Source organism: Erigeron canadensis, chromosome 7 (genome assembly GCF_010389155.1).
Source record: "Erigeron canadensis isolate Cc75 chromosome 7, C_canadensis_v1, whole genome shotgun sequence".
Lineage (NCBI taxonomy): Eukaryota > Viridiplantae > Streptophyta > Magnoliopsida > Asterales > Asteraceae > Erigeron > Erigeron canadensis.
The window spans coordinates 25,342,051-25,368,739 of NC_057767.1; the positions used below are offsets into that span (position 1 = coordinate 25,342,051).

The 26,689-nt window shown below is 34.6% G+C and overlaps 2 protein-coding genes and 1 long non-coding RNA gene across 3 annotated transcripts; 1 reads left to right on the forward strand and 2 right to left on the reverse strand.

Moving 5' to 3' along the window:
- The first annotated feature begins 11,581 nt into the window (after positions 1–11,581).
- Positions 11,582–15,470, forward strand: LOC122608478 (putative F-box/LRR-repeat protein At3g18150). The gene is made up of 2 exons (XM_043781584.1): positions 11,582–12,557; positions 15,108–15,470. The coding sequence occupies exons 1-2, from the start codon at positions 11,598–11,600 to the stop codon at positions 15,381–15,383; spliced, it is 1,236 nt and encodes a 411-aa protein (XP_043637519.1). The 5' UTR covers positions 11,582–11,597; the 3' UTR covers positions 15,384–15,470.
- Positions 15,471–17,971: 2,501 nt separating this feature from the next.
- LOC122608549 lies at positions 17,972–20,746 on the reverse strand. The gene is made up of 3 exons (XR_006325246.1): positions 20,659–20,746; positions 20,375–20,540; positions 17,972–18,362 (listed from the first exon to the last, which is right to left on the reverse strand). It is a non-coding gene; the product is annotated as an uncharacterized LOC122608549 (long non-coding RNA).
- On the reverse strand, positions 19,458–20,327 carry LOC122608548 (protein PHLOEM PROTEIN 2-LIKE A10-like). Its single transcript, XM_043781648.1, has one exon. The coding sequence runs from the start codon at positions 20,325–20,327 to the stop codon at positions 19,524–19,526; it is 804 nt and encodes a 267-aa protein (XP_043637583.1). The 3' UTR covers positions 19,458–19,523.
- Positions 20,747–26,689: the final 5,943 nt, after the last annotated feature.

Genomic DNA, 26,689 nt, shown 5'->3' on the forward strand with positions numbered 1-26,689 from the left:
ATTCCTAATTAACATCCCATGGCAAGTAGCATTATAAACGGCAATGTATTCAGCCATCATGGTAGACGATGCAGTCAGTTTCTGCTTATGACTCCGCCAAGAGATAGGTCCGCCAACTAACATGAAAATATACCCAGAAGTAGATTTCTTATCTTCCTTGCTTTTGGCAAAATCGGAATCGGAATAGCCTACTACTTCTAGATTGTCACTTCTTTTATACGTTAGTTTGTAGTCTTTGGTCCCTTGCAGATATCGTAGAACTTTCTTAGCCGCTTTCCAGTGTGCTAATCCAGGATTAGATAAGTAACGCCCTAGCATACCGGCAATATAAGCAATATCTGGACGAGTACAGACCTGAACATACATAATGCTCCCAACTACTGATGAGTAAGGTATCATCCTCATTTGCTCCTTTTCAATCTCAGTGCTCTGACTTTGGAAAGTACCGAATACATCTCCTTTAACTACTGGAGCTACAGTGGCTGCGCAATGTTGCATGTTATAGCATTCTAAAATCCGCTCAATATAGGCCCTTTGAGAAAGACCTAAAATACCATTATGCCTATCCCGATGTATTTCGATACCTATAACATAAGAGGCATCACTGAGATCTTTCATGTCGAATTTCTACGAAAGCATCCGCTTCGACTCATGCAGCATATCCAAGTTATTACTTGCTAGTAGAATATCGTCTACATACAAAACAAGGATTATAAAGTTACTCCCACTGATCTTGAGATAGGTGCATTCATCCACTTGATTCTTTATGAAGTCTTGTTCTTTAATAACTTCATCAAACTTAAGGTACCACTGTCTCGATGCTTGCTTCAACCCATATATGGATTTCTTTAACTTGCAGACCATGTGCTCTTTACCTTTTGGAATGAATCCTATAGGTTGCCACATGTATATGTCTTCTTTCAAGTCTCCATTTAAGAAAGCTGTTTTAACATCCATCTGATGTAACTCAAGATCAAAGTGAGCTACTAGTGCCATAACGATCCTTAAAGAGTCTTTACGAGACACGGGAGAAAAAGTCTCTTGATAATCGACTCCAGCCTTCTGAGTATAGCCTTTTGCAACCAATCTGGCCTTATAGCGTTCGACGTTTCCTTTCGGGTCTAATTTGGTTTTGAAGACCCATTTGCAACCAACAGTTTTGGATCCTTCAGGAAGTTCAACCAATTCCCAAACGTCATTATGCTGCATGGAATTAAGCTCTTCAATCATGGCTTCATTCCACTGAGTGGCCTGATCACTATTAATGGCTTCTTTATAGGAGGTAGGATCAATAAGCTTTCCAACATCCTCAACTTCAGTAAGATAAGTAATGAAGTCATCAAAATTAGTGGCCCTACGTGACCTCGATGATCTCCTGAGTTGATTTTCGGGATTTTTGTAAGATCCTTCAGCATTAGTGGTCTCATGATTAACATTAGGAGGAGTTTGATCAGTGACATTCGGAGCAGCGTTCTGTACAAGAGGAGTTATCGGAGGAGTAATAATAACTGACGAAACGTTTCCCCCCGCTTCTTGTACTTCTTGCAAATCGAAGTTATGATTTGTCGTGCTCCCACTTATCTCTGAGTTCTCTAGGAACGTGGTATGATGTGTATCACTGATGCGAGTAGTGTGGGAAGGACAGTAAAACCGATAACCTTTTGAGTTATCCGGATAACCGACAAAGAAACATGTAACAGTCTTAGGATCAAGTTTCTTTAAGTTAGGGTTATAGAATTTAGCTTCGGCAGGACAGCCCCATACTTTCATATATCTAAGACTCGGTTTCTTCCCTGTCCAAATCTCATGAGGAGTTTTAGGGACAGATTTAGAAGGAACTCTATTGAGTATATGAACGGCTGTTTTTAAAGCCTCAGTCCAAAGGAAAGTAGGTAAGTTAGTGTTAGCAAGCATACTTCTCACCATGTCCATTAGGGTTCTATTTCTTCTTTCAACAACACCATTTTGTTGAGGAGAACCAGGCATGGTGTATTGGTTAATTATGCCATGATCCTTACAAAAGTCATGGAAAGGACCAGCGGCTTGACCAACGTCAGTATGTCTACCATAATACTCACCTCCTCTATCTGATCTTACAACTTTTATTTTACGTTCAAGTTGGTTTTCAACCAAAGTTTTAAAATCAATAAAAGTTTGCAAGGATTCAGACTTTTCCTTAATCAAATAAAGGTGCATATAACGTGAATAATCATCAATAAATGTAATAAATGAAGTATGTCCTGTAATGAAAGTGGGATAGGGGCCACTTATATCAGTATGAATTATTTCCAACAAGTTGGAACTTCTGGTGGCTCTTTTTTTATTCCCTTTAGCCATTTTGCCTTTGAGGCATTGAATACATGTTTCAAAATCACTGAAGTCAAGAGATGGTAAGATTCCATCCTTTACGAGTCGTGTCATGCGATCTCGTGAGATGTGACCAAGACGTTTATGCCACAACATGGAGGAATTCTCTTGTTGCTTAAGTGATTTTTGTCCTTGCTTTAGTTATATCATCAACATTAAAAGATAACAAAGATTGTGAGAAATTATGATCTAGTTCTAATTTATACAGCAATCCATCCAAGAAACCACGACCAAGCAATTCATTATTAAGAGTAATAGTAATCTTGCTGAAACCATGAATTATTACAAAACCTTCAATGTCTAGTCTAGAAATAGATACGAGGTTCCGAGTAATTCTCGGTACATATAAGGTATCTACTAGTCTATTACATTTTCCAGTGCTCATATGTAAAATATAAGTTCCCATGGCTTCGACATCTAAAAGATCACCACTTCCAACTCTAAATTTTCTTTGGCCCTTTGGTAGCTTCTGGATTGTATGGAATCCCTGCATTGAGTTAGTCACATGAACCATAGAACCAGAGTCACCCCACCATGTATTAATAGGAACATCAGTAGTAAAAGAATCAAATATTACATAAAGTACGTTACCTTTCTTAGCTAGCCATTCCTTGAACTTAGGGCAATCTTTCTGAACATGCCCTTGAGTACGACAGAACTTACATTTGATGTTCAAGACATTAGAGCTAGAGGCAACTGCACCAAGACTGATCTTTGAAGCTTTCTTTCCAGTCTTGTTACTGTTGTTACGCTTCCTCTTCTTAGAATTAGCAGTGGTACTAAGGTGAACAGCTTCAGGTTTCTCGAGCTTAAGGTGATCCTCTTCTTGTTGACACATTGCAATCAGTTCACTCATCTTCCATTTATCTTTCTAAGCATTATAGTTAATTTTGAAGGCATCAAATTGAGCAGGCAATGATGTCATTATGAAATGCACAAGAAAATTATCAGAGACTTTCATTTCGAGAGTCTTAAGCTTGTTTGCCATGTCACTCATTTTCATTATGTGTTACCGCTACTTCCATCATATTTCAGAGTAAACATCTTTAGCATTAAGCTGCTTGCATGCGCTTTAGACGATCCCTTGAAGTAATCCTCAACAGATTTGAGGTAATCTTTGACTTTGTCAGACTCAGGGATAGCTCCTCGAAGACCAAGGGGAATAGAGTTCTTGACCGTCATAAGTGATAACTGATTCGCCTTGTCCCACTTCTCAAATGTTGCTTTCTGTTCTGCAGTAGAGTTCGCAGTAATAGCAGCGGGTTCATCATTACGAATGACATAGTCAAGGTCAAGGTACCCTAGAGTAAGATCTAATTGATCTTTCCAAGCAGTGTAGTTTGCACCGGTAAGTGGCTGAATGCCAAGAGTAGGTGCTACAGTGGAAATAAGGAGGATGTAGATTTAGGATACAAGTAATAGAAGATTAATAAAGTAATGCCTAAAACTAAGGGAAATTAGATTATAGTGACATAATTAGCTATCTAAAGCAGACTAAGCAATATCTATAAAACTAATGGAATTAAACTTCTAATGTTCCTTATAATAACATAATTAGATATCCAAGGCTTATTAAGTAATGTCTCTAAAAGTAATGGAACTAACGTAATGCCTAAATACGTAAGAGGCTAAAGTAATGTTCCTAAAAGTAATGAGACTAAGACCATTATACTAATGAAGCCAGTGATAGGTAACCCATTGTAAACACCAAAACAATAAGTTGACATAAGGCTCTACTTAGATTTACATCACCTTTGGGCAGAAGTAACTAATATCTAAGTACACATGAGCATTAGGGTCATGCGACACAATGCTTATCTTTTGACTTTTGGGCACAAAAATAAGAATCGTGTATCTTATGCATGAAAAATATTCCTTTTAGCACACAAAGTGTATTAAATCACTTTTGGGCATAATCAATATACTTAGTGTTCATTATCCAAAAGGAAAAGAACGCACCATGAGAATCATATTTGACCTTTGGGCACAAATGATGAAACCATGTACATTAGTGCGAAGCCCCCACACATTACGGGGGTCCGGGGGTAGTGCCCCTGGGAGCGGGGTCCAAGGGGCAGAGCCCCTAGCTGAAATTTTTACCCTTAAAGTGTTATGGTAAAAATGTCTCATAAAAAATAATTTTTGAAAATAAGAGACAAATTTAGCCACAAAATTATAAGGTAAAATTAGTAAGCACGAGTTCATTCATCAGCTAAAATCATCTTTAGTTTAATACGAACTTAAGTTATAACTCGTGAATAAGTAAGCACGAAGTAGACCATAAGTTCGTGATGATGTAAGCACGAAGGTAACATAAGACAACACGATGTTGGTGTGATGATGTCAGCATGAAGAAGTCATAAGTCTACACGAAGTTTGTGATGACGTCAGCGTGAAGACAATCTGGTTCGTGTAATGACGTCAGCACGAAGTAGTAATGAGTTCGTGTGAAGATAGTTAAGTTCGTGCGAAGATAGCTGACTTCGTGCGAAGACATGAGCGCGAAGGTGGTGCAGAAACTGTGATGACGTCAGCACGAAGTAGTTTTGAGTTCGTGATGACGTCAGCACGAGTTTCTTCATTCTGCAGCTTCTAAGTTCACGTAAAACCCTCGAAACGAACCAAAAACATAACAGGACTTCGTAACGCGGCTCTGATACCACATGTTGGAATAAACATGGTTTGATTCAAGGAAAAAATACTCACCAGATGATCCTGTGGAACCTGTAAAGGCATTAAACATGTTTGCCATTGATTTCGGGTTCCCAAAACAAGGTGATTGAGTTAGGATGAGATGGGTAATTCGGCTGTGATGTTATGCACGAATTTGAGAGGAGTAAACACACGAATTTGTGTGGGATTATGTGTGTGTGATTAACCTTAACTTAAGGTTAATTACCCTCTATTTATAATGAGAGTAATTACACTTACCACCCTTTAGTAATTACACATTCAACCCCTGTGGTGTTTAGTGTATATACCATTAGTCCTCTTATTTACAATCACCTAATGGGAAACCATATTCTACGTCTCTAAGAGTAAATACGCTCATCATATATTTACCTAGACGTAGGAATTTCATTATCGTCAATTATCATATCAGGAATGATACATGATCAGTGACGGTCACACTAACGTGGTTCCAACAATCTACACTACAAACAATATTGTATTTGTTCACACTTTTAGTCTTTTAGATGAGTGTGAACAAATTAAAAATTTTGTCACACTTTTTAGTGTGTAGAAATATATTGAATTAAAAGTGTGTAGAAATAAAAGTTCACCCTTTTTAGTGTGAACTTTCATAATTATTTTGTCACATTCTATTTGTTTACGGTAACTAAAAAAGTTACCGTGAACAAATGAGGTGTGACAAAATAACTATGAAAGTTCACACTAACAAGTGTGAACTTTTATTTATACACATTTTTTAGTGTGGAGAAATTTCCATACACTTTTAATTCAATATATTTATACACACTAAAAAGCGTGACAAAATTTTTTAATTTGTTCACATTCACCTAAAAGTGTGAACAAATGTAATATTGTTTGTAGTGCTACACGGATGTATCCAAACTTTTATAAACTAAATATGCATTATAAAATACTAAATTAACTATCTTGTACGTTCTTAGCAGATTATGTTTTTGACAAAACACAGTAGGTCACTGACTACGTAATGGGTAAATTCAAACCTTATGAATCATCTAAAGTCTAAACATTGAGAAAAATAAACCAAAAAAATAAATAATAATTAACAAAACAATAATGGAGAGCGTTATCATAACAATTTTGATTCATGAAAGCATGTTATGAGAATGAAAATAAGCAGAATTTTAACAATTTTAAAAGGATATTATTGCCATTCTATGATTAAAAATCAATTATTATTGATTTTTTTTATGTATAAATATTATTAAATTAGTGATTTGGGTATATTTGATATTTTAATATTAATGTTGGGTAAATTTGATATTTTTAATGTGAGATGGGTAGATTTGATATTTACATGGTTTAATGAGGGTAAATATGAAATTTACTCATAAATTAAAGTAAGACATGATATTTAACATTTCTATCTATAAATCTATATTATCTTTTACTATAAAGCCTACATGCATGTAAAATTACTATTAGGCAAGTTTTTACCATTAAAAACTTTTGAAGTACAAAAAGAATACAAAATTAAATACATCACTATGATAATATCAATTGAATGCATTATTTTTTTCAAAAACTTGTTCGAAACAGTTTTTTAAGATCGGGTTGAGTTATTCTTGAGATACTGGTCTCTTTGTAGTCAGTTTTTTTTATGAATCCATTTTGGTGTGACCTAGTCGGGTTTCTAGATGGATTTGGATGACCCGGACCGGTTGTCTCAACGTTTGTATTACTTTTTTAAAATTAGAAAAACTAACAACCCATTTTTTGAAAGGCGTTTTAAGAAATGTATTAAACTACAAAGAGTTTGTGAAAATTATATTCATTGATCTCAACTATTAAGTGAATACAAACAAAGTATTTATAAACCTAGGTTAACACAAATTATCAACTAATTACAGAAATAGTCCTCTAACTATATACATATCTCTCCCCCCCCCCAAGTTGGAGTATGGTAATGTGACATCTCCAACTTGGACAAACATGTAAACAAATGCAGAAATAGATGCGACAATGAATCTCTCTATGTTTTATGCCTTGTGATACGTGAAACTGATAACGGGAGAGTGAGCAACAAAGTATACAAGATACGATCACTAAAAAAGGTTATGAAAATAATGGAAATAATGCCGTATAGAAATTAGGGTTTAGTTGCGGTTAGAAAAAAAACGAAAAACTGAATGAGATCTACTAATAGTTAGAGAAAAAAAAAACGCAGCCGTCAATTTGCTATGGGAATTAATATGAAATGTAAGATAATGGTAGTCCCGAAATTGGAATCTATGAACAAATACAAACGATCAACAAAAAAAAAAAGAAAAAGTAAATGGAAGAATAAAAAAAGATACTGATGATGAATACAAAGAATCAAACGAAAATATAGTCTAAAATCATAACCTTGGCAGTCTATAATATTAGACTGGGGGCTTGACGATGTACCCCTTCGAGTCACTATACGACGGTTATTACGAAGCACTCTCACGAAGGGCATAATCACGGAGATACTAAACAAAGGACGGACGACAAAAGGATTAACATAAATCCTTTCCCAAGATAAACACAACTCTTGCCTAGAAAACTAGATCGGATAAACATGGCAATAAGAGTTTGATTCAAAGAAAGAATAGGAAGACCCTAACCTTCCCTCCTCCCCCCCCCCCCCCCCGGGCATAATCACGGAGATACTAAACAAAGGACGGACGACAAAAGGATTAACATAAATCCTTTCCCAAGATAAACACAACTCTTGCCTAGAAAATTAGATCGGATAAACATGGCAATAAGAGTTTGATTCAAAGAAGAAAGAATAGGGAGACCCTAACCTTCCCTTCCCCTCCCCCCCCCCCCCCCCCCCAAGGGAACCTCCTCCTTATAGGAGGACTTCTTCAAACACCGAACACCGAATAAATCCTAAATCGTACGATCATCGATCGAACCAAAACCTAAAGTCGAATACAATTTGACCACCACCTCAATACATCTTCGTTCGCGTAAAGGAACACCGTTCCTACCTTTGGGGAATCGCCAACAAAGCTTAAAAACCCTTTAGGGCTTTTCCTAAACACCTTCGATCCAAAAAGCCTCTCGACACGGTTTGGTGCACAATCAATATATATACAACCCATCACCCATCCTCTACCTTTGTGAAAGAAACTTTGAGAAGAAAAAACATACACAGTAGAGCAAGAAGAAAAAGAAACCAAAGAAAAAGAAATGGCGCAATCTCGGTATCTACTTAATTACTTTATTATAATCACTTTTTTCTTATTTAGTGTATATATATAAATCTATAGCTTAACCTTAATTTGTCATAATCTTTTTTTTTTCTAGTGATATTGAAGAACACATCAGGGTTGGAGACTACAACCTTGACACCAAATTCGATGTCGAACACTTTCAATTCACAGAAAAGTCTATTTACCAAATAAAAGTGTGGTGATGTAAAAGCTCTCACATTTGTGCCATGCAAATGGTATACTTTAGTAGTTCCCCAACTAACAGCAACCAAAAACAAATTACTCATACATATATCCACGGAGAGATAGATCCAAAATGTAGCCGGAAGGAAGTAAGTTTTTACAACAATGTCTATCCCAACAATAATGTCGTACGTAAAGTGCTTTTTGGGGGCTGATCCAAAGACTACCAAGGCGCGCGGGTAACTATTGTTTTGGACCGGGATCCTTTGGCGGATTTTTTGGATACAAAACAAAAAGAGATAAGAGTAGGATCGTGTCGCTGGGAGCGTATAAGTCCACAAACGAGCAAATACCTATTGAATGGCCGGGTCAGAAAAAGAAGAAAAATAGGATTATTGTATCCGTGAACTTAATTTTAACTGTTTTTAACTAGTATATGGAATTTGACTCTAGCTAGCTAGGTATCTATTTCTAGCTGAAATATGACTCTAGTTATTATCTAGTTTAATTGTTTACCAAGTTAATTACAATTCAGTGTTTAGTTGGTTGGATTACCGTTGCTTAAACCTATGAAAATGTGTCTGATTTCTTGAATAGGAAGTGGGTATTGAGTTGCATTTTGAAATAGTGTGTAACCATTTTATGTGATATTACTGAACTCTTGAGAAAAATATTGCGAAACTGCTTGTATCTTAATTCAATTAAAATGGCTTAAGTTTTCATACGACAGCTCTGAAATTTCTTAATTGGCTTAATTTTTGCTGTAGTAATCAAATGAAATGTTTTAAAATTTGGTACGAGTAGTATATTAAATGGAAATGTACCCATTTTATATTTCTTGAAGCACTTTATGACTTCTCTATGTTTTAGACTTCAATGTTTTAGATCCAGCCATGTCCATATGAGCTCCTAGCTTGTATACAATTAAATGACTCGCGTCTTGACTTATCAATTGCACAGCCAACGCTACATCATAATTGGTCAAACCCATAAAACAAGTAGCTAGCTAGGGTACAAAAATACTAATCGAATGTCGATTTTAGATCTATAGTGTATTAGTTTTTTAGTTGATTGTTATTTTTTTTTTTTTGGTTGCCAATTCATTCATGTGTATCGATCGATACTATGCAATGGTGTATAAAGTCGATTGTTCTTCAATCTATCCTTTTTGCTTGATCATGAAACCCTCAATCCAAGCCTTTTTGGTAAATTTTATGTTTGACCCCATAAGAACGAGATTTTGTGAACATGGAAAAAGGACGAAGGTAGTGTCTTATCAAGGTAATGCTATTTGTTTTGGTGAATATGCTTGTCTGGCACTTGAACCTGCCGTGATCACATCTAGATGAATAGAAGCAGATCGACCGGCGCGCTATGCCTTTGAAGCTTAAGCTCTATCTGTGAAATTAAAAGGTGACCCCGGATATTGTATTACAATCCATATAAAGGTACTCTTAAGTTGGTTAGCAACTAGCAAATGAAGTAATGAACATTAATTTGGTCTTGATTGATAATCTGTTTATGATCAAAAGGGAACATCCGTTTAAAACGTACAGTTGTGGATGCATTATTTGTACAGTTTTTGTTGTGGATTATCTTCCTTGCCCTTTAGGCCCACTTGCCACTTCATCAGGGCTGTGTTTCAAAGTGTTTTTCGGGTCAAGATTCATGGGTCGGGTCGTAATAATCTAGAGTCACACTTCATAATAACAAAAAGACAACAACCACCGACAATCTTTACGTTTCAAATATGATAGTAAATATAAAAGTAATTGATTTTAAAGGTGACAGCGTAATTATTTTAAATGTTGAGAGATTTTTATATTGTAAATTATTTCATTAAATAGGTATATTAGATGGAGATTTTTAAATTAGTGAATAAAAAAGAAGGGTATTTTTGGTTTTTCAAATACCGAAAGTTTAAGGAAAAAAAAAGATGGTTTGTTTTATTAGATAGTATAGCTAGATAACAACACAAAACTCATGATGTTAGAACTTGATGAGATATATATATATATATATATCTTAATAAAATCTCAAACAACTCCATTACAAATATATAAGACGTCCTTAACGCATTTTTGATACTTAGAATCAGCCAACCCAAAAAAAATATTGTCATAAACATTCATACTCATTTGATCTATCGAAATAAACAGCCACAAAAGTGCTCACAAGTAGGGGAGGCCTGGAGGGGGGCAAACCCAACCTTCGGTCAGGGCACATATTTATCAAAGGCACAAAATTATTAAAAATTTTCTACATATATTACATATGTATAATTATAATGTGTTATATATATAAATATATTTAATTTTAATAATTAGTTAATGACTGAATTATAAATACTGTAATATTTTTATTGTCATCAAGTCTCATTTATAAAAAAATTTGCATATATATATGAATTCTTAGCTAAGAGCTAGGGGGTATTTTTCTTCAACTTAACATGGGTACTCGAATTTTCTAGGTAGTATGTTGATCAAATCACCAATGACCACTTTCGTCTTCTCTTTACTTAAAATACCAACCCATTAATCCAAATATGTCCCTATATAGAACCCGACTCACAATTCCCACTTGAATACAACCCCAAAACTAAATTTCGCGCAAATCTGTCAACAACAACATAAACAATCCCGGTGGCAGATTATGACATTAGTTTCTCTATAACATCATTATTCAATCTTAATGTCTACCATCACAACGCGGGCATTTGTTTTGTATATATAATAATAAAAATAAAGTAATAATGATAGTTTTACTATAAATTGAAAAACTCAAACATAACAAAAATTCAAGAAAAAACATTAAATAAATAAAAAAAGTTTATAGCATAATACCAATAAAAACCCCATCTATTATACAATCATAAAAGGGAAAAATCAATATACTTCTAGCAGTAGGGAAGAAATATGTTTTTCCCTCACAAATTCCTCCTATAAAAATCACATGTATAAATACAAAATCTATCTCCACAAAATCATGAAATTATGATACTTTTAGCAGCATGCTTGTTAACCCATCATAAAAAGAGGATTAAAAAAGTGAAATGTATAGGTGAAAATAAATTAACCACCACGTTACCACAATTTAATTTGGGCAAAACTTTTATTGCAGCCAAAACAAAAAAACTCACTCACTCTGCTGATGGCCATGGAAGTTAAAGAACAACAAGAAGAAGGTAGAATAAGCTTATTACCGGATGGTTTGATTATCAATGAAATCCTATCTCGTTTAGAATCCACAAAAGAAGCCATCAAAACAGGTACCCTCTCCAAACGTTGGCAACATCTTTGGCCTTGTGTTCCTTGTCTTGTTTTTTCTACTGATGATTATTTTAAAAAATCAGTAAAAACATTCTCTCCTTCAGATATAATTTCTTACTTTAAACCGTTATCCGATTTCTATATCTCTGTTGATAAAACCTTAACTCAATGTCAATTAAAGAAGCTCACTAAATTCACCCTACATACCAATTACCTTTTCGTTTTTGAGAATCAAATCAATACATGGATTCGTTTCGCGACTACTCGTAAAGTCGAACAACTTCACTTGGAATTTACATGTTTAAACAAAAAAGATCAGTTTGTATTGAAAGAGGACTCGTTTTACATCAACTCCCATTTCACACATTTTTATTTAAAAGATTGCGTAATTAATCCTAACGGGCCAATTTGTTGGAACAACCTTAGTCATTTAACTATTTCACATGTGAAATTAGACCATGATTTGATTGCAAATATACTATATGGGAGTCGTGTATTGGACACTTTGAGGTTGGAATGTTGTTATGGTTTTACGTTGCTCGATATTGGTTCCAAGAGTGTTAAGAAGTTGGTGTTCGATGGATATGATGAAGTTAAATCGTTTGACCGTGTTATTGAAATCAACGCTCCTTATATTATATCACTAAGCATCGTTGGTTGTTTGTCTTTATCAAAGATTTTGCTGCGAAATGTGTCTTCTTTAGTCAAAGCTGAGTTAGATTTTACCAAGTTCGGGCATGAAAGGAAGACACGTAAAGACGAGAATGAAGAAATGCTTAAAAGGTTTATACTAAGCCTTCACCATGTCAAAGAGCTAATATTGGGAAGTGATTGTTATAAGGTAAATCCTTGTTTTCTTTCTGCATTATTATGTGTATTTGTGAAGATTATTGATCGGTAGTTATTATAGCGCTTAAGTTGTATATATCATGTATACTTGATTAAAGTTTAATAATATGTTTCAACTTTGAAGGAATATTAGAATAAGATAATTAACGACTTGAAGCAACAGATGGTTTATGCTTATCTCAGTAGAATCTTTACAAAAACTCAAAACATGATTTTAGTTAATCCAGTAGAGAAAATCAAAAGCAGAATAACTTATTGCAATCCCCAATGATTGTAATAAAGATAATAAGGATAAGCAGGCAAGTGATTCAAACTTGAATAATGTAAACTAAAACTAGACCTGCTATGTTATTTTGGTAATGGATGGAATCAGGGGATAATGTTTGTTTTTTTTATGCTGACAAACCAAGCATTGCTGCACAAATACCCTGATTTCCTGTCTCATTTTAGGCCAATAAAATTGAGTTGACAAGCGTTTAAAAGTCTTTAAACTCCTCCATGTCCTCCCGATGGAGAATAGTGTAATTCCTGGAGCAAATTAAATTTAAGATTGGGTATATCACTATATCAGGAATATCCATTCTCCCCTTACAAAATAATGATTCCAGTTCTGAACTGCCGATCATAAGCCGTTTAAAACCGATTAGATGGAGAAAACCCTTTATTGAAATAGGCCATGGGGTGATCCTCTTGAGACAAAATAGCTCCAACTCCAGCTGATAATGCGTCACACTCAACAACAAATGTTTTCGAAAAATCTGGTAACCTGAGAACAGGGCCAGAAAGTAGTGCCCTTTACATAGTAGTGAATGCAAGCAATGCCTCATCAAGCCAATCAAACCCGTCTTTCTTAGCAAGTGTTGTTAGGGCCTAGGGAACGTGCAATCAGCCCATAATTTGACGCAAAATGGCGGTAGTAACTGTGAGAACTAGAAATCCCCTAAGTTCTTTGACATTAATAGGAATAGGCCATGATTGTACAGCAAAAACTTCTCGTCTTCGACCTGTACAGTAGAAACTGTATTTAGTTTTTCCAGCCACTTCCCAATACCAAATCTGCACCACCGACTGCAAAGAGTTACAAGTCCTGAACAATTTGGAGTGTGAGGTCCTTGCAAATGTTGTACACCCGATATTATTCTCTGGCAACCATGAAGTAAACGAAGGCGGGCTAATGACCGGCAATGGCGTAGCAACCGGCGACTGGGCTCTGGTTATGCTGCCTTGCCGGCCAATGATGGTGTTACATCTAATCGCTTCACCATGTTAATTTCTTCCATAAGGGGTGAGGTTATGAAATATATGCATAACCGTTTGGGCAGTAAGCCTCGACCCGCTCGACCCGCAAATAACACATCGGAATTAATCAATAATATCCCCATTCCCTATTTGAACACCAAAAGGTACACCTGCTTGGGTGTTAAGTTTCAATGCGTACGCCAATACATCTGAGATGAAATTATGTGTGGATCCCCAATCAACTATAATTAATACCTTGGTAGGTTGAAGCGTACCTTGAACTTTCATGGTTCTGGGGCTGAGGTTTACCAAAAAATAGCATGTAAACTGATCTCGGCAACATCGCAACATCTCCCTCTCTCTGACCGGCTTCATTGAGTGGCTTCTCATCGAAGTCTTCGTCTACTTTCAACACCTTGAGAGTGCCTGTTTTACACTGATGACCCGGTCTGTATTTGTGCCCACACCGGTAGCACTCACCGCTGAGCAGGACTGTATTTCTGCATCAGAAATTTGTAGGGGTGAATTGAATTTGGTGGATGGGGCTGGTGTATAAATTGAAGATTTAGGTTCGGGTTGCATTGACTTTGAAGGTGCTGTCCAGGTTGGCCCTCTCCTGGAACGCATTGCGGAAGACCCCTAGGAGACGATGTTCAGGCCAATTAGAAACTCGGGAAGAACGTTTAGCGTAGTCTTGTCAGTACTCTTGTACCGTTCCTGTTAGTTTTATGCTACGCAAATGTTAATCTGGGTTTTGGAACTCAGTAGGCCCCATGATTTTCTGCAGGGCACAAACTAGTTCATCCCAATACGCAATAGGTTGTATACTGTATATTTTTGTGGAGACCCTTTTTGTTGCTTTCATGTAATTTTATTCTTGTTATTATTACGAGATTTTAAACAAATGTATATAGTTCTAGATTTAATATATATAGATATATTATATAATGTTCTTGTAGCTGTGTTCCAACCAACTGTTGTATATGTTGAACCCCCCCCCCCCCCCCAAAATTAATACTTGTCCGGCTTATAGAGTATGAATGCCTGTTTCTTCTTTTGTTCTTTGCTGTCTTTTTGTTTTAAGATTTTTAACTATAATCAATGTTAAAATTGTTGCATTATTAGAAATAAAAAGAAGTTTGTGTCAACCTGATTCGTTTTGAAAAAAGACATGGTTCAACCAGCACTCATTCTAGCATGTTACCTGACCCGTCCATCTTGCCATTTCTTTTTTAATTCATATAGCATCATGCAGTTCTTATTTCCGTTCTTTAATATTCTAATTGATATTTTTCATTGACAGGCTTACTCTGGTTTGGAAGTTAAAGGTTTCATTTTTCCACCCGTCGAACATGAAATTATTCATCCTCTTTACGGTAGTGATTCGACGGAGCTAAGTGATTGCTCTGATAATGACTCATCTGTTGGTGACTCATCCCGGTCGATTTACAGTCCAGTGCCCCTACGTCGGGACAGGTGCAAGCAACTCAGCTGGTTTGTAAAATACTGCTGTTTGGTGTTTGCTATACTCCTGATATCCTATGGGTTGTACGATATTCTGATATCCTATGGTTTGTAAAACACCGCTGTTGGTGTTTGCTATACTCCTAATTATCTGTAATTATTTAGGTTATCGTATGATTATATTGTATATTATATATACATATAAGGAAGTTGTGGTTTAAGGGTAGATAAGAAAACTGCTTTACTTTGAAAACAAACTTCAAAGTTCTAGACTCTATTAGGTTGTCCATCAAATAATATACTTTTGGCATGAGCGTATATACTTTTCTGTTGTATCAGTGTGTTGTACCACATATTTGCTTCCCTATCCCTCTCTGAGCAACATGTATAGAAAAGAGATGTCTTCAGAAATTAATACTCGTGAGATGTGAAAGTTTAGAAGAGATTCATGAATTACTTCGAAATCCTGCAAGTCTTGTTTATGTAGAGCCGTAAAGGTATGCTCTCGTAGGCTTACAAGGTTTATTTAGACATCAACTTTCAGGTCTTATCAAGTCTACAGAATCTTAAATTACGTGGTTTAGAGCGTTTTGAGAAGTTTTCAAAAGATCTATTCGATGAAAATCTAGACGGGCTTGGTTTAAGAAAGTTGTATCTGACATGTTGTAACTTGAAAGATGGAGAAACACCACTAAGATTGGTGTGTTATCCAACTTACGAGGGCTTATTCTAGATGGGATTTCAAACGAATAGATTTCAGCTTCTCGCGACTTGCTCGTCTGAAACTACTCGATCTAAATCTTGTTGAATTGCCTGTGCTCCCATCAAGTTTGGCTAATCTTGGAGAGGATCACTATTGTGTGTCACTTAAAGTCGTCAATGCGGATGCTTATAGAAGATGTAAAGGTTATCTGGTCTATCATTTTTATTGGGAGGGATTACTACGATCCATGCTTCAGGTATATATTTATATTTGTGGTTCTTAATCTATAAGTTGTTTTGAAGTTCTCAAGCCTATGTATATAGTTATACTTTTACTAATAATTATATATACATAAGGCATAATTATTTATGTTCATCTTATTAGGGAAATGTAGTTAAAAGTGGGTGTATATTTCTTTGACTACCAGAGTTAAAGATATGGAGGTGGTTTGAACCTTGTGTGGTTAGGCCTGTGCTTATAGCACACAACTTCTTGGAACTTCTTCAGTGCCACATCAGCATCACATAATCTAGGACTCTCTTCAGGACACTCAATGTCTATAAGGACAACTTCTTCAAAACTTCTTCGCCACATCATCAATTCTTTTATCATTTATTTAATTAACAAAACACCATTCAAATATAATAAAAAAAACACATTTTATTAATAACACACAAATTACATTACTTAAAAATAAAAGAAAACACAAAATATAAAAAACATAGTACTTGATTAAAATAAAATAAAACGAAATACATAATCATTAAAATTACTATTCATCTTCATCATCTTTGATTGACATTTTCCCTAAGCCATGGTAAGAGATTTCGTTTGCCCATCACTTGTCGTGTTGTGGACATTTGACTTCCCAAGTAGTTTTGTCTTCCCTGCAGTTGTCGTGATACGATTCGACCCAGGTGCACTGGTCACCCAACGTGTGACCAGCGTCAAAAACGTCATCGACCACCCTCTTTATCTTCTTGATCTCATCCTGCAGAAACATAGAATATGTCTCTTCGTGCTTCGAGACCTTGCGACCTGGTGCTTGTATTGCCTCAAGCTCATGCTCGCATTGTCGCCTTTTCCTCCGTAGGTAACCCATTTGGTTAGAGAGTTCAGTTTGAAGGAGGGTATCCTCTTTGACATCAGCCATGATTCGTGTTTTTATCTCTTCTTCGGTCAGACGAGGTCGATGAACATTCTTGTTTGATAATGAGGACGCCATTTGGTTAGAAAGAGTGAGTGAGTTTGTACAATAATGAAAATGGGTCTGAGGATGTAACTGAATTGTGCTATGGGTTGGTATTTATAGCCTGGCAATCCAACTAGCCGTTTAGGGACTGAAAGTGTAATTGTTTTTGAATTTTTGGCCGTTTGAGGGACTAAAACTGTAAATATTTTGAATTTGAACATTGGAGGGACTAATTGTGTAAATATTTTAAATTTTAAATGTTGGAGGAGCGTCTTTTTGTTCAGCTATAAATATTGGCTCCTTATCAGATATTTCTTATCAACTCTCAAACTCTTATACATCTTAAATGGCTTCCTCATCAAATATCTGTCGATCATGTAACCATAAACCACCAATGAGTGTCAATCAAGTGAATGACAGTATCATGGCTGATATCCTCGACCACAAAATGTTCAAAGGGGATCTTGTTGAAATTGGTCTAAAACTGGTAGCCAAAAAGAAATGGTGTCAAGAACAAATCCGTTATATACAAACTGGGCATTGTACTGAGCTTGAGTGTCAATACTTCACTTATTTGCACGGGAAGTGCGACAAAATTCAACTTGCTATTGAACAACTTGCTAATGCGGTTTACACCTTCAACGAGTTCCTCCCAAATGCCAGAGCAGTCTATGAGATGAAGAAATAAGTTCGTTTTTTAATAATGTGTTATATGAATTATTATGTTGTATGTTTCTCTTTAATAAGTTTGTAGTGTTTTTAAATTATGAATAAAAGTCTGTTTTTATTAAAATACAAAGTACACATTACAATACATAAAACACACTTAAATCAAAATACATAAAACAGACTTAATTATTAGAATACATAAACCAGACTTAATGAAAACGAAAGTGGGAAACCGTGATAAGCTCCCTGAAACAATGCTCGTATCTGAAGCCCTTTTCCATAATTCTCGCGGTACTCCCGTTGCGCCGTTGCATAGAGCAACTCATCAGAATGAATTTGGGCATTCAACCTCCTATAAATTGCCTGAAACTGGTTACATTCATTGCGAATTTTTTGGAAGTGACCTAGTAGTTGAGATACGCTTCGTGGATCAGCATTGGTGCGTGCGTTGAAGCTTTCATGTATATTGGTCCAAGCACTTCTATCGGTTGCTGGGTTAACCCTTTCAGATTCTTCTATCCAACACCTGACTAACAAAAGATCTTCGGATTCAATCCATACTTGTTTTGCCATTTTGAAATTGAATGGTTTGAAATTGAGTTGAAAGAAATTGTTTAGTGATTTCAATTGGTTATGTTAATTAAGAAAATTGTTAGTGTTTATATTGGAAAAAAAAAAAGAAAAAAAAAATTCAAAACTTTCAAACGGTTTGGACCCACCACCGGCGTCTTCCGTCTTCTTCACCAAGAACAACCCTCAAGACGCAGACATCCAGAAGATCGATGCCACTAGTTCGTATGCGTCTTCCTCTCGTGGGACGCTCGAAGGAAGGTGCTATAAGCACCGGCCTTAGAGGGAAGATATGTAGAATTGGTACAAACACTTTTCTGGGTGTCAAGATGGACTACTTTAGTTATCACTTAATTAATGTGAATTCAACTGTTTTGCTTTGAAGAGGCACTTAATTCAACAAGTGAAATGAGCATGAGGAGTGACTGGCCCGAATATGGGTTTTGCTTGTCAACTCTTTGAGCTACCAAAAATGAGTGTATAGTGTGCTTGTGATTTCGGATCTTGCTCTTAGAATGTTTAAAATATGCCCCACATCATCTCGTGCCTGTATTGTTGACCCATCCTGATTCAAAATCCGTTGATTCCTAAAGAGCGTTTGTAATAATCAATTACTATTCATTGTTACTGAAAGACTACTTAAAACAGGCGCATAACCACGAGTGTATGACCAAACTTGCTCTGCTATTGAGAATGAAAATTGAAATTCACATGTCCATTTGAGGTCCTATATGATACAAAGCATGCTCTGCATTGCAAATTAAATTTAGAATTTGTTAAACTTCTGTAGACATACTATTCTTTTTAATGTTAAAATGTAGAGAAGAAGATGTGTGCCCAAAGTAAGAAGAATAGAAGTTGCTTAAAAGGCTAGGGTAAACATTTTGGGCAACATTCTCTCATACATATCTTGTTTCTATATTGTTTTTACGTCTATAATTAGAGTTTTTCTTTACCTATTATTTTTAAGAAACTTATTTTGATATCACTGCTTTATATATCATTATCTATCTATATATATACTAAAAACAAACTTGATTTTTATTTTTACCCCTCTTCAAGCATAATGTACGACAAGAAAATCATTTAATTTCAAGTATAACAAGTTAACAACAAAACAATCATGATGTAAGAACTTGATGAGATGTTTTAATAAAAGTCTCGACAGCTCCATTAGAGACATAAACCAAAACGTCCTTAATGCGTTTTTGATACTTAGAATCAGCCAACCCGGATAAAATATTGTCATAAACGTTCATACTCGTCGGTCTATCAAGATAAACAGCCACAACAGTGCTCACAATTGTCTTGATCAAATCACCAATGACCACTTTAGTCTTCTCTGTACTCAAAACACCAACCCATTCATCCAAATATGTTGCTAATTTAGAACCCGACTCACATTTCCCACTCGAATAAAACCCCAACACTAAATTACGCGCAAAACTACCAACAACAACAGAAACAAATCCAGTGCCAGATTGAGACATCAGTTTCTCTATAACATTATCTTTTAATCTTGATGTCTCTGCCACTTCCTTATTATCTTTCTCTATTTCAAAACTACCCTTAACAACTCCCAATGTTGCACCCTCAAAAACCCGACTCAATGAGCTAGAAAACTCATTTGAGACCGCAATTTTCGTTAACTGCTTCATACTATTAGGAATCTGGTCTTGATCAGATGTTAGAAATGTCTTCAAGTCCCTAGAAACTACACTTAAAATGTCTGTGGAATCAGATATCATTTCTGTAATCACAATAAGACTTCCTAACAACTTAGCAAATCTTTTCCTCTTTCTGGAGACACAGGGCAAGTTATAAACTTTATACATACCATAACTTGATAGCCCACAAAGAGCTAATAACATCACCCATTTTCTATTTCTTGGAGTAATTTGGTAGCTTTTTGTTAACATTGTCATTTCAAGAAAACAAATAAAGCTAATTAACTCTCAAAGCAAAGACTTACCAAAAAGTAAATGATTCGGGGATGGCAAGGGTTCAATCCTCATTAACCTTATTCGATGGGGGCCTGTTGGGTTGTTTGTCCTTGGACACCTGCTTAATGTTAGATGTAATGGACCCGGTTAAGAAAATCGACTATCCTGTCAGGGCGTGATCTATTCGACAGTTGCCTTCAAAAAAAACAGAACTTTAAATGAACTATCTAAAGGGTTGTGAACTTGAGTGGAATTTATGAAGTAAATGCATATATATATATACACGTGAAAAGTTTATAGTATGAAAGTTTACATGAAATGAGTAGAGGTTCTGAAGTTACAAAGACAACTCTAGGCTTAGGCAGTAGAAAAAGATTGGATGTTTGAAGTCTTTTGCAATGAAATTTCTTGAATTTTTATAAAGATTGGAGTAGGAATGTTTTTGGGTTTTATATTTGTTGACACTTGACAAAGTTACAATCTTAGCTCATATACTATTGTTTTTGCATCGTTAAAAAAATTCTTTTCTAACTAAAAGTTTTTAACTTATATGTACCAGGTGACATGTTACTATGTTATATTAAATAGACCTTAACTAATCTCTTTTTGTCCACATACATAAAAGAGTTCTCAAAAAACTTAAAACTCAATTGAAAATTTGAAATGCCCTTATTTTATTCTATCTTAGAAAGTATGCAAATTTCTTGTAATTTACCTTGTAACTACATTAATTAGACTACTTTTGTATATTATATTGATCAAATGATCAGTCAAAAGGGTGGTTAAGGTGTGAGGCCGACAGTAGACAACTAGCCCATTTAAGCAAATTGTTGGTGTATATATCGAAGATTGGAGATTAGCGGAAAGAACCCGACTCAATAAACCGAAAATACAATTTTATTTTTTTTTTATATTCCACTGCGCCGCAGTGGGAGGAAACCAAAAATTATCCGAGGATTCCCACTGCACCGCAGTGGGAGGCCTGACCTGCAACCCTAATTTCATTTTAACACTTGATCCAACTTGCAACCCTCAAATTTCAAAACGAACTTCACAAAACATTTTTCAAAGACTTCCAACAAGGTAAACGTATTTCAAGCACAATTACCACTTTACTTGTTTCACAAATCCAAGATCAACCCTAACGGGTCATTTACCCGTTTTGGCAACAATTTCGCCCAAAAACGACATTACCATTATTCAAAGACTTTACAACTTGGACATTTACAGAATATTACTGAAACATGACCTCAAACCAAAATGTACCATGAGCCATGAGGTGTGGGACATCTAAGCTTCTATACCAAAATATCGTCATTCGTTCGAGAATGACCTAATTACCTTCAAGTTCTTCAAGAGATATCTACAACTTCAAGCTTATCAACACACACTTAGTTCCTTCTTCCAGAACTACCTATAAAAGTGTAAACAACTAAATTATAAGCAAAGGCTTAGTGAATATACTTGCATACATTTACGAATACGAAGGAGGGCATAGTACAAGGACTTTCACATGTAACCTATGGCATCGTCATGTCACATTTACATATTCACCTTGCACACAAACAATACATATATGGATCCATATATGGATCCATATAAGCTAAACAAATCATATCTATCGGGATTCTTAGGCCCCGGAGGTTCTTAGGCCTTATATCATATCAACTATCGGGATTCATAGGCCCCGGAGGTTCTTAGGCCTCATAATCACAATGCCCCACATGGGCTTATGCCACATCAATTACCACACATGGATTTACAAACTTCAACAAGAAATGGTCAAAACCACCATGGATAAAAGGCTTCAACATGATGTGGTCAATTGATTCAACATGATGTGGTCAATTGATTCAACATAAACATAAAGGTATGCAAATATACTCACCTCCTCCGCAAAAGGACAATAAGGCTAACAACAAATAAGCACAAACAAACTTCAACCTATAATCATATCATAAAAATACATAAGCTTACATTTACATTTGACTAGCTCAACCTATTCATAAAAGAGTTGACATACATAAAAGAGTTCTCAAAAAACTTAAAACTCAATTGAAAATTTGAAATGACCTTATTTTATTCTTTATCTTAGAAAGTACGCAAATTTCTTCTAATTTACCTTGTAACTACATTAATTAGACTACTTTTGTATATTATATTGATCAAATGATCAGTCAAAAGGGTGGTTAAGGTGTGAGGCCGACAGTAGACAACTAGCCCATTTAAGCAAATTGTTAGGTGTATATATCGAAGATTGGAGATGGGCGTAGTAAAAATACTTCCCATATTGTTCTTCAAATTTATCAAAATATGATACCGGTCCTGGTTCTATATTAATCGATATTAGTATTTTTTTTTTCCGTACTTAGTCCCATTTGTAACGAATGTCAAATGGGACCCAAACACTCTCTAGCAAACAGGTATTTTAAATCTATTTAAACCTGAACATTTTCCAACACTCATATATATATATGGAGGAAAGATAAAATAAGTCTACCTAAAAAAAGTCCATGTAACTTACACATGTGCAAGTTAACACCGACCACCACCATAATCATCTCCAACCACCACCATAATTTTTCGACCACCGCGTCGCCGGAAAATCATGTGTAAGTTGTGTAACTTACACATGTGTAAGTAACTTACACATGATTTTCCGGTGGGCCCGTCGCCGGAAAGTCTTAGTGTTTTTACAAAAAAGTCTTGTATGTCGTAGTAGATGATGATGGTGGTGTGTAAGTTACGAAAATCAATAGACTTTTTTTAGGTAGACTCATTTTATCTTACCCCTATATATATATACTAGGTATTTTACCCCGCGCGATGCGCGGCTAGTTAAAAAGATTATGTTATACATTAGTAAATAGCTATTTTATAGGTTTATTATGTAAAAATTGATTATGTTATAGTTTATGGTTAATTCATGTATCACTCTGGTCACTTTTGTTTTTTCGGACATGTCGATTACACAGTCACTTAACCTACTATAGTGATTACACATCCCTTCTAAGAACATTTAACCTAAGATTTTTGATATCATCAACAACACCATTTGTGTAGCCATAAATCGCGTAAAAATGTACACATCCCTTACAGATTAACACTACAACAAATCAAACGTAAATCGATAATGTAGCATGTTATCTATTCATTAAACGTAATAATATGTACAAAGTAAAAAACCAAACATGACAAAAATTTAGTCATATAAAATACACATAAATTAAGTCATATGAAATACACATAAATACAATACGAATAAGTAAAAAAAAAAACCCAATAAGATAAATAAGAGAAATCATTATAGTTTTTGTTTTTTATTATATAATAGACTTTGTTTTGTGATTAGAATAACAACCAACTTTAGTTAAAGTTTCGGAAAAAAGAAAAAAAAAAAGAAACAACAAAATTGATTGGTCATATATAATCTAATAATATATTCAAATAATTTCTAAAATTTGATATAGTCTTTAAAGTTGTATATATTTTAATAAATAATATTATTTTTGTTAAATATGTGTGCCAATTTAGTAGATGCATAGACGCTATTTTATTTTTTTAATATGAGTTTTGATATTATTTTTTTATCTTGTGTATATAATTATGATTAATATATTATATTATATTTAATAAAATAAAATAGATTATTTTGAGAATAAATAAAGGTTATAAAATAAATTTATTATAAAAAATGTATGGAGATGCCACGTAGGATAAAATCCTATGTGACAATATTTAAAATTAGCTTTAGATTGAAATAAGACTTTAGAAGGCTAGGATTCTTATTGTTTTAATATATATATATATATATATATAATATAATATAATATAATCGATTTATATTTTTAAAAATGGTAACCAATACCGAAATGGAAAAACAAGTGAGCAGAATGTAATATCATTAAATTGTTTTTCATCTTTGATATAATTAAGACCAACAAAGCTTTAAACGGTAGACATCAAACTTCAAAATTCTAAAGCATTTTTACCATCCAAAGTAAAAACTAGCCCACACATAAATTTTACGTAACTTGGAATTGTAGTAGCAAGATTATCCATTCAAATGTGTTAGGCCACTGGCCGGCCACATGATTTGAATTTTTATTTAAAGCAGCAAAAGATTGGAGATTTTTTTTAAATCCTTCTACCAAACTTAGAAAACTTCCATTTTTTAGGTATCATTTCCCCTCAACCAAGCATACGTACACTTAGTAATTAGTATATATTATCTCAAAAGTCAAAACGAAGTTCATGTAGCTCGGTAGACAGTAGGATTGAATTCTTGTTTTCGAAATATAATATCATGATTGTAAGAGAAATTCCTACTGAAATCTTTACCTTGTTTGACAGAATCGGTCTTGAGGATTCGGATGCTCAGGGCTAAATGCTCAAAAATTTGTCCATTTTAAAAACTTTAAATAACCCGACACCATTTTTTATAAGGGATTTGGAACTAGCCTAGCTAGGTGTCTCATCTCCACATTAGTTTTGTTAAGTAAATAAAAAATTACAAGTTTACAATCGATGGTGGTAAACTTTATACTGAAACTACAACATATAAGTCATCTAAAATCATATTTACGTGGATTTTTTTGATGAAAAACATCAATTCATTGTCATAATCCAAACATTTAAAATATAGGCTATAGTAAGTTACATGTATAAGCAAAAATGTAAAACGAAATAAAAAATTATAGATAAATTTCATTTAAGAATAAGCCAAAAAAGTCAAAAAGAAAAAATAAATAAAAGAAGTGTCATGCTTTCTTTTTTTCACTAATTTATTTGATGAACTTTGAGAAAAAATAATAATGCAAACAATTTACATAAAGTATTGAAGTTTCTGGCTTGGAAAAGGTGACAAACAAAAGATTTTACAACTAATGCATATATATTAGAAAAAAAAACGGAGAAACAGCAAAGTAAGTACAATATTATTCTATACAACTTTGTCAATCCCAATTTTCTATAATTTGGTCAAATACATAATGGTTTACAGATTAATATGTTTAATATGGGCCAAAAATATAGAAACCTATTGTATAGCCTATTGCCCCTAATAAGTTTGTTGCTCTGGGCTTGAACCCACTTAGCCCATTAGCAGAAGTGGCTGTAGTAGAGGTGTACAAAAAAAACCGGTTAACCGAATTGATTCGAAAATTAACCTATAACCGTAACTGGTTACTAACCGATACAGTAAAAACCGATTATAGGTTAGGAAAAACCGACGGTTAGTAATCGATTTGCACTTTCAAAACCAATAACCGATTCCTAATCGGTTAACCGGTAATCGATTTTAATTTTTAAATTTAACCAGTTAATCGATTAATTATATATATATTGTGATTGTTTCCTATTTTATACTTACCAGTGGTGATTATATACCCAATTTAGCACCGATCGATTCACAAAATCACAATTGCCAAATAAAAACCCAATTTAGCACCGATTTATTCACAAAATCACAATTGCCAAATAAAAACCCAAATAATTAGAGGTGCAAATACCAGTTAACCGGTTTCGGTTATTTTTTTTAGTAATCGATTCCGGTTATTTTTTTAAAAAAAAAAAAACCGATTACGGTTAACCGGTACCGGTTAATAACCGGTTTGGGTTTTAAAAAACTATAACCGGTATAATCGGTTTCGGTTAATAATAACCGGTTAACCTAATAGGTTATTTTTTTAACCGCCCACTATCAATAATATATAAGCCAAAAGGGGTTTTCTTTTTCAACATAAAACAAGTTGTTCCGTCCGGATCTACCCACAAACACTACTGATAACACCACTTCTCTTCATCATAATCTACCCCTCGAAACCGCCACATATATCGATGTATATATACACACACAGGCACACAACCACACAGCCACACAGTACGTAATATTTTTGATGATCTTGAAGAGGTGATTCATGGAGGATCTTGAAGAGGTGATCAGTTGGTTCTTTCTCCTGTCTCCGATGTTTTTTTCTTTCTTTCCAGATGTATGTGACTTCATTTTTCTTTTTATGTCTCGATGTATATATAATATATATATATATATATATATATATCACCCAGTAAGTGGTGAGTACTGAGTGGTAAGTATAAAATAGAAAACAATCCCAATTATATATAATTAATCGATTAACCGGTTAAAACTAAAAATAAAAACCGATTATCGGTTAACCGATTAGGAATCGGTTTTTGGTTTTGAAAGTGAAAATAGATTACTAACCGGCGGTTTTTCCTAACCTATAATCGGTTTGTACTGTATCGGTTACTAACCGGTTACGATTATAGGTTAACTTTCGAATCGGTTCGGTTAACTGGTTTTTTGTGCACCTCTACAAATAATC

What these genes read in the sequence shown, in the direction of transcription:
- LOC122608478 (XM_043781584.1), top strand. Translation starts at nt 11,598, where the DNA reads ATGGCCATGGAAGTTAAAGAACAACAAGAAGAAGGTAGAATAAGCTTA. An exon ending in TGGGAAGTGATTGTTATAAG is followed by an intron (nt 12,558 to 15,107) that starts GTAAATCCTTGT and finishes TTTCATTGACAG; the next exon opens with GCTTACTCTGGTTTGGAAGT.
- LOC122608548 (XM_043781648.1), bottom strand. Translation starts at nt 20,327, where the DNA reads ATGACAATGTTAACAAAAAGCTACCAAATTACTCCAAGAAATAGAAAA.